Raw genomic sequence first — 9,269 nt, 5'->3', positions numbered from 1 at the left:
CAATACTCAGAATATGCATTTAAGAGAAGAAATTGTCTGTTTTGCCCATTTTTATTTAATAATTCAGTCATTTGGGCTAACCACACGCTTTTTCAAAATGAAGACATCTTAAGAAGGGGCAGGTTTTTTTTTGTTTGTTTTTTTATGCAGGCAAAGTTAGTAACCTAACTCATTACACAGATCTGATCATAAAACTGATACAGCAGAGGAGTGTGAGTTTAAGCTTTAATTTAGAGATTAAAATTAAAATTCTACTTTCCAGTCAAAGGCAGCAGAGGAAAAAAAGCAAGCAATTCATAGGAGCCAAGAAAGCCAGACTTTAAATGATGTACAATTCAGAAGTGTTTAACAGAACATTTGATATGATGAAAAACCAAATGCGCAAAGTGATAGAGGAAGAAAGATTGACCACCTTCTCCGTAATATAACGAAGTTAGAGGATCACAGTTGCTGTTTTTCAGAGGGACATCTGTGGGGTTTTTTAACCCATCAAATATTCTACTGCTGATAGAGAAGGAAATAACAAATTTTAGTTTAAACATAAATAAATCCTTATTTGTAAGCTAACAAAGTTTAACTGAAGATAAGTTACAGTTGCACATTTTATAATGTCTCCTCCTTAAACTTAACTATTTTATTTTCTGAAAAAGAAAAGTACAACTGGCAAACTTATTTTCTACTGTTATGATGGTGCTAATGGGTCTACTTTGTACTTCAATTATATGACAAATATGTGCAAGGTCTGTATCTCCAGCCTACTGGCTTGGAAGGCAAAGTTAATATGATTTAAAAATGAAGAACTGTAAGTAAAGGCTTAAGAATAATTGCTTCTCCTGACCACTTTAGTAGCTGTGTGTCAGTATTCCAAAAGTTAGGGTCCAGTGTTTTTCTTCTAAAGAGTGCAAACTACAGATGTTGGCAGGATTACTTTAGACAGAAAGACACCTTCATATCCTCCATGTCGATGCGAGCGGGCCCATTAGCAACTGTTTCTCTGCTCAAGGTTCAGTAAATAAATTTTTCTTAAATCTGTGAAAACATAAGAACATTGTCTACAAAACGAAATAGAAAAGAAGCTTGGTTGAAAACTGTATTTTTCTTTTAGAGTATCTAAGTCCAGGTTTCTCAAAACATTGCTTGAGTTCCCTGAAGGAAACTGGAAAAGAACTCAAAGCTGTGTCTCAAATGACTGTTCCCTAACTAGTTTATAGAGCTAATTAGCTACTACCAGCATTTAAAGATAGTTAACTGATTACTGAAATTACTTCCTTGTTAGTATCACAGAATCAGTAAAGTTGGAAGGGACCTCTGGAGATCATCTAGTCCAACCTCCTAAAGATTTCCTGATGATGGTTCCACTGGGGCTTGAACCCAAGACCTTCAGCACATAAAGCAGATGGGATAACCACTACACTATCCCTCTACCCCCAAGCTTTGAGATTTCAGTTCTATCGGTTTCAGGAGATACCCAACCAACATTTCATTAGTATAATTAGTTACAGCTGATTCATACTCCTTCCTAAAGGCACAGAGCAACTGTCTACCCTCTGGGGAGCAGGGCAGTTTACCCTATAACCACTTTTAATCACCTCTTCCATTAAAAAAGGGAAGGAACACAGGATTAGTTTATTTTTATTTTAGAATTAATTAATGAAAATTGAGAAGTTGCTTCCTTTCGATTCAGAAAAGCAAGGTAACATTGCCTGCAGATCCTGAATTTCAGTCAGTAACACCAGACAGCATTCTCTTCATTCCACAGATTTGTCTAATGCCACAGGGGATCCAGGTTGCCAATTTCCAGTTCAGCATCCATCACGATTACAAATTTCGTATTTTGTTGCAAAAAGCCTCAGAGACTTCAAAGGGAAACAAAACAAACACAAACTGCTTTCCAACACAGCAGTCCAGAGCAAATCCATATACTGTGCCTCACACACTTAAAAGAAATAAGTCATCTAATCCATCAAATTATGATTGGTTTTTCCCCTCTATAATTGATCATTGTAGTTCTGGTTCCTACCACTTGACTGGGCTTTGCCCTCGTGATTGTTCTGTCTTCACATAACTGTCATACAGTTCTCTCAAATGCAACAACAATTCCTCTAGGTTGTTTCCTGTCAACGCAGACAATGCAATGACCCGGTCACCTATCTGTTCTTTGAGGAGTGGTAAATTAATCCTGGACTGGGCAAGGTCAATCTTATTCCCAATGACAACACAAGGCCTCTTCGACAATCCTTTTTTATATTGTTCCAGTTCATATTTTAAGTCTTGTAGCTGAATCCATGGCTGAGACACAGAGAGATCCACCACATATAACAGAAAACGACAGCGTTCAATATGCCTTAGGAAGGCCATCCCAAGGCCCCTGTTTTGATGAGCACCTCTTATTAGGCCAGGAATATCGGCAACTAGAATGAGAGAAATTTCACAGTGACTCAAACACATTTAACAAAAAAGAAAAGAAAAAAAAAAACTTCTAATGTCCTGTACAAGTACTTTTAGAAATACATCTCAATGCACCAATATAGCACTGAAGCACACCAGCCACGAGATACTAAGGTATGTATCCTTTATAACCCCAAAGTTTAGATTATTTCAGTGGAGGCAAAATACAGATTGCTAGTTCACTATTAAGGGCACATACAAATGAACATGAAATGCGTTTTAAATATTGCTTTGTTACATCAGATTTGAAGTTCTTTAGAACTAGCAAGAATTCTACAGATTTGCTTAATTTTTTTCTTCAGGATTTCAAATAACTAGCCAAATGACATAAGTTCCTGTTAAGGTATAAATAAAATTCTTACCTGCTACTTGCTCATAATCTTGATAGCGAACGATGCCAACATGGGGATTTAAGGTTGTGAACGGGTAGGCAGCCACTGCTGGCTTTGCATTGGAAATTGCTCTCAAAAGTGATGATTTCCCAGTATTGGGAAAACCCACCTGGAACACAAACACTTACTAAACTCACAGTTCCAGGTTAATCCCAATAGAAATAGTAGAGTCATTTTAACTTTTATATATATAAGTACTTATTTTGTTCAGAGTCAAAATGGTATAGTATAAGGTCTCTTCTACTCTGGAACGACAATGACATTGTTATGGACTTTATATCTTATTTCTCTTTACTAACTGCAGATGATTTATTATTTTCCTGAAGAATACAGAATTAGCTTTGTCCCTCACTGATTCAGTAATATTATTTTGCCTGTAACTAACCAGAACACCTACAGGTTTAAGATTTTACAGAACTCCCAGTTTTGATGCAGAAGAATTTAAACAAACCGATCCTAAAAACGAAATTACTCCGAGTTATCCTATGGCTGACATCTGATAGATACAAAGGGTCAAAAATATCTAGATGAAAGTAAATCATATTTTCCTGTCTGCTGGTATGAGACCCTCAGAATTCTCGTCAGAGTACAGAACTTTGAATCAACTCAGATCTTCAAATTGTCAAAAATGCAAGACTGGACCAGGTGTCCAGCCTGACACAGAATTAAGTTTACTGATCCACTAATGCTAACTCATTTCTTTGTGTCTAAAGAAATTTGCAAAGCTCTTCTACATCAATTACTATGCAGTTGTTGCACTACAGCAAGAACACTTCACTGCATTGCATAATTTCAGCAGATAGGGTCAAAATATTTCCATATTTAAAAATGAAACCAGATTACATACTAAATTGACTTGATATTTTCATTTTAGAAGACGCTAAATCTGGAACTAAGAAAGCAAAAGTTCAGTATTTGTAAAAAAATAGAAATATATGGATGAGATAGAAATGATTTGACCTTTATCAAAATATTTTTTTTAAAAAAAAAACAAATACTGACCAGCTTAAAAGAACTCTCCAGACTGTCCATCTGCAGACAATCTGTTGTACATCATCAGTGAATCTACGAATCCGTGATGAATCTTGTGCATTGTTTTCCTGTAACTACAGTTGATTTTAGCAAGAGCAGGATGACATCAAGTAGCAAAAGAATGACAGCTCTGCAAATTACTTTGGACAGCCTTCTGCCAAACAACAGCAAGAAAGCATTGAGTTGCATCTCCAAACAAGCAAGTCAGAAGGGTAACAAAAATGTTATAAAATATTGTATCTTTTGTCAGTCAAGTATCATATTGCAAAGATAAAGAAGCTGAAGAACCACAGTAATACTCACCAATCCTGCATGAGCTGTTGTCTTGAGTTCCAAGTGGAGGACTCTTTCCTGACCTGGCTCTCCTGGAGTAAATAATGTGGGAGCTCGGTTGTCATTGGAAAGAAAAAAGCGATTACCTTTTCCTCCAGCTCCCCCATAAGCAGCAACATATTCTTCACCATGTCGAGTGAGGTCAGCTACAATTTTCCCATCATCCTTAACCAATGTACCTACAGGGACCTTAAAACAGAAAGAGGTAAAAATGATACACTGAAGTTCAAAGTCTGCAGCAGAACTATCTCACTGGATTCTTTGACAATTCATTTCAAATTTACTGAAAAAAACGCTCCTCTCTATTCTGAAGCAGGGATCTGAAAGATCCAAAAATAGAAGCGTACTTCATGAAGTTCACATTCTGGACCCATACAACACTGTCAGACATCCATAATTCAACAGAACTTTTAACAGTACCATAACCTGCTTTCTTCTTTTTAACCACAGATGCCTAATTATACTTGTGAGCTTAGAAACACACTATGAGTATACACCAAACAGGATATATTTAAGACAGAAAACAAGAAAGAAGAAATTCTGCTGCTATTGAGCAGGTTCTGTGTTCTCATTATATGAGGTAAGTGAGCCCTGAAAGTAAAACCAAACCTGGACTGTGTTTGTTCTGGCCAGATGTACCTTCCAAGGAAATGGGGCTTTCATTAAAAGTTTAAAGCAGTCTGATCTCTCTGTGTACCAACTAGCCCTGTTCCAACAGAGATGGCATACAAAAGTCCTCTTAAAAATGCAAGCACAAGTGATTTTTCCTCACAAGTAGGTCAACCAGCTTGGGAATCTGCAATTTTTACTGCCAGCAACCTTAACTTACTTTAACATACAGGTATGCACCATTGGCTCCATAACAGTTTTTGCTTCCTCCTCTCTGTCCGTGAAAACCTCGATAGAAGGGGAGGATTGAAGAAAGTGATTTCATTTGTTGGTCAGCTGTAAAGTAAAATATGCATATTTTAAATACATCATTTTCATGGTCAAATAACCTACTGACTGTTCTTTCTCTTTACAAGTATTGCAGGAATACAGATTCTATTCACTGCCTCAACAATGAGGTATCAAGGAAGACTAATATTAATTAAGTTATGATGAAGTTTCCACATCTTTATTTATTTGCTTAGATTTATTAACTATGCCTTTTATGAAGCAGTCATTCCAAAGTCTACATACCCATACAAAATACTCTGGAAAATGTATTTGCCATATTAGCAGATTTTGCAACAGAATGGCAGTAGAAGAAGATTTATCTAGTCCAAGAATAAAATGTAATGGGGTTTTAGCCTTACCATAACAAAGGTAGGCACCAGCAGCTAAAATGTCTGTGAATTACCTTGGCTCTCAGAACACTTTTTAGGTGACTCTTCTAAGGCTATCAGTGTCAGTTACTTTGTCCCTGTTACCACAGCTCATCACAAGGCTTAAAAATCAAAGACAGTTTCCAGAGAAACATTTGAGGTCTCTCACACTTAAATTTACCAGCTCCCAACACTCAAACACTAGGTTGTTGGACTTTTTTTTTTTTTGGTGGTGTAGGGGGTGGGAATTTTTAAAGGAGAGATAGTATGAAACAAAATAAATTCAGTGAGTTCTTACCTTTGAAAATGACATGACCTCCATCACCTCCATTTCCACCATCAGGACCTCCAAAATGTTTTCTAGGTTCACTATGAAAAGAATGACCCCCTCCTCCTCCTTGTCCTCCAATCACACGCACTTTCCGATGATCCACAAAACACTGTGTCTGCAATGGGGATAGATTTTGTACCTTTTCAGTGCAATTTATCAGCCATCTTCAAACAAGCTGATAGTTCTGCAAAACTTAGTAACATGTAGATTTGCTATTTTCAGTCATGTTGAGCTCCAATGAATACTGAAAAATCAAGTCTGCTGTCATTCAGAGATCAACTAAGTAAAGCTTATTAAGTACAATATTAAAAAAAGTAGATTTCATTTTTCAATTACTTTTCAGGAACTCCTTAAAATACTGAATGTACATGCCTCATATAGCCTAATGCAGCAGTTCAGATACCAGAAATGCAACGTTCGCATTAACAGAACAAATAACAGGGAGAGTATCTTTCCTATATGGTGATATAATGCTGACAGGCAGCTTAAGAGAGCTACCACAGTACAAATCAAAATCACCCAACAATTGCACCCCCACTCCTGAAAACAACAGAAAACCTTGAAATGAATTTTCAAATAGTTTAGGAAAATAAAAAGTTAAATGCACACACATGGTTAGAGTGAACCAAAATTTAAAGAGGACATAGTATGTGGGGAGAGGAATATTCTCATACTAACTCACTGCTTTGCATATCAGATGATTAAATTAATACATGCATCAATCTTAAAAGAATTATGAGTAGTAGTAAAAACAAAGAAGTTATTTGTCAAAGAGAATAAGCAGAGGAATACTTCATACATGACAGTAAGTTGTGCAGGGGGTAAAGATCACAGTGCACCTTGGAAAGCACTTTGAAATCCCCAAGGGAAAATATTCCAGAAGTATTTTCATACACATGAATGAAATTATTTACATGGTAGGACAAAAAGAGTGAACATGCATGCAGAAGCATGCAAATTCTGTAACTTGGTAAGGGACTTCATTATGCAATTTAACAATATAAATTTTTAATAAAGTAACCCAAACGCTTACTATGAGTGAGAGTTATTACAGTACCAAGATATGCAGCTGAAAAGAAATACAATTCCCAAATAATTAAGGTTATACTATTCCTCGTGACCTCTTAAAAAGACCCTCTTAGAAAAGTATTTAGCACCACCATATGGCAGAACAGTGGACTACTAATTAACGAATGACTTGCTGTTTAAAACACTAGAAAATATTAAGTCACTTGAAACTGTTAAATTGAAAAAGAAGAACACGAAAAAGTTCCAGGACTCTGCAGCGTCTCAAACAGAAAACGCAGTCAGCCTGGCAACTATGGAAGTCCAAGAAGAGTGAGAAGCAAAACAGTATTTTGATTTTAAACCTACATAAGACTTGTTTCTTCCAAGTATGTATGCTTTCAGTCTGATAGTTACTATGGCTACTATAGTCTTGGCTAAAGAAACACCGTCACTACATCCACTCTGAACACCAATACTGCCATATGAAAAACTTCTTTCCTGACTAATCAAAAAGTTAATTAAAATCCATATTTTTTTCACATCAAAAGAGTGTTTTTTAATCACTGTTAGGAAAAACAAAAAAGGGGAAAGACCACATATTCGCAATTCGCTAACGCATACCCGGACACGGTTCACAAGGCGACCCGCCAGCAAGGTGTTTGCACCGTACACTGACACCGCGGATTTCCTTCAGCACTTACCAGTTTCCTTTCTGACAGGACTCTCTTTTGCCTGAGCCGCCTCTTTGAGCACTTCGCGCAGGTTGTGGAGAAGGGCGGCTGCCAGCTCCCCGTGTGCGGTGGTTCCGGGGCGGCGAGGGGCGCGGGTCTCCACAGCCGCCGGCCGCCCAGCAGGGCCCGCCACCACGGCGGCATGGCGCTCGCAGCACCGCGGAGCGCGATGGCGGCGACAGACCGCCCCCTACGCGACGCGACGCGACGCGACACCCAGCCGTTAGAGCCCCGCCCCGGCCAACGGCCGCCTCCCAACGGCCGTCCGCGCGCCGCCGCGCGCACGCGCAGCTCCTCGGCCGTTAGAAAAGCGCGGGAAGAGCTGCCACTCTCTGACAGCGTCTGCCCTCAGCGCCTCGGGCAGGGCCTGGCATCAGGGGAAGTGTCGGGCCGGAGCCGCCCCAGAGAGCGGGTACTGTGCTCGTGCCCGGGCCGGGGCTCTCTGTGGTACGGATTAAGCTAGCATGTGACAGAAGGGCACTGCTCAGGCTGGGGCTGACCGTTCTGCAGAGGCAGCAAGTGACCTGGTTTTTTAATACCAGTTCCCTTCGTGGGAACCCAGGGTGTCCTTCTGCCCACCTTGGTCTTTCAGAGCCTCGCTGTGCCCCACAGGAATGGGCTGGGGCATTTCAAATTATGCATCTGTGGGTGCTACCTATGGGCTGTTTTTCTATTTTTTCCACCTCTGTTCTTCTCTTAGGGAAGTCTTGCTGCAACATCAGTTGAATGATGTGTCTCTTCATACCCCCCTCCAAATTATCTGTGAGGTGAGCTGTAGCCATCCATTCTGCACACGCACAGCATTTCCTGTTTGCTTATAAAATAATTTCAAAGCTGGGACAACCTTTTGCTATATATAATTAGCTTTGACACATATCAGAGAATTTAAGGAGAAGGTGCAACTCGGCTTTGTGTCTGGAAAGACTAATAAGGGAATCTGCCTTTATCACCTTTTTTTTTCATTCAAAAGGCTATGTCATAAGAAAAGTACCACCAACTTCATTTTCAGATAATTTTTAACCTAACAATTTTCAAGCATTCTGTATTACAAAACAGAAGATGATACAATTAATGGAATAAGTCAAAATGCTGGCATCACTTTGTTTCCACATTAATACATAAAAATGCACAACACATTAAATAAACATTTTGTTATTAACAATTAGAAATATTAACACCAAAAATCATGTATAAATTAGGAAATAAATGTACAAACTATTTCCAAAGTGCTCTTTCAAATACATTATATATACAACATTCAAGAAATTCTTAATGTAAGATATTTCAGATTGATGTAATGTTGCTGTTTCATTATAAGTGTTGTTCATATTCTCTCAAAAGTATTATTTCAGCACTTTCAAAAACCACATAAAAGGTTATTTCCAAGCTGGCAACGAGCAATATTGCATTCTCCTGGCTACTTGTACTATTAATACATTGTAAAGAAAATGATTGTATTTCCTTTCTGTTCCTTGATATTTGAAAGTACTTATTTGTATGAAAACACGAGCAGGAAAGATGAGAGAAATTAGGACTGAATAAGAAACATGCTTTCTATTTTCTCAGCAATTAAAAACATTAATGTAGCAAGGGCAGTGCTTGGACAACATTTAACAGTAAACTGTCTGGATGTCCCATATAAAGACTTTTCCTTTATAGGAAAGAAAGTAATGAAGTGTGAGATGTT

At 38.3% G+C, this 9,269-nt stretch overlaps 1 protein-coding gene across 1 annotated transcript; it reads right to left on the bottom strand.

The window, feature by feature from the left end:
- Positions 1 to 1,616: 1,616 nt before the first annotated feature.
- Positions 1,617 to 7,726, bottom strand: MTG2 (mitochondrial ribosome associated GTPase 2). Its single transcript, XM_062589547.1, has 6 exons — positions 7,553 to 7,726; positions 5,811 to 5,958; positions 5,035 to 5,150; positions 4,176 to 4,394; positions 2,811 to 2,949; positions 1,617 to 2,411 (listed from the first exon to the last, which is right to left on the bottom strand). The coding sequence occupies exons 1-6, from the start codon at positions 7,724 to 7,726 to the stop codon at positions 2,017 to 2,019; spliced, it is 1,191 nt and encodes a 396-aa protein (XP_062445531.1). The 3' UTR covers positions 1,617 to 2,016.
- Between the last annotated feature and the right edge of the window lie 1,543 nt (positions 7,727 to 9,269).

This window comes from Rhea pennata, chromosome 16 (assembly GCF_028389875.1).
Source record: "Rhea pennata isolate bPtePen1 chromosome 16, bPtePen1.pri, whole genome shotgun sequence".
Lineage (NCBI taxonomy): Eukaryota > Metazoa > Chordata > Aves > Rheiformes > Rheidae > Rhea > Rhea pennata.
Note: the sequence above shows the minus strand (reverse complement) of the source record. Positions and strands in the feature narration are given on the sequence as shown.

Coding starts and splice junctions, on each gene's coding strand:
- MTG2 (XM_062589547.1), bottom strand. CDS start 7,726: ATGCCGCCGTGGTGGCGGGCCCTGCTGGGCGGCCGGCGGCTGTGGAGA. Junction 4,395..5,034: donor GTGCATACCTGTATGTTAAA/GTAAGTTAAGGT, acceptor TTCTGTTTTAAG/GTCCCTGTAGGTACATTGGT. Junction 2,412..2,810: donor AGATTATGAGCAAGTAGCAG/GTAAGAATTTTA, acceptor CTCTCATTCTAG/TTGCCGATATTCCTGGCCTA.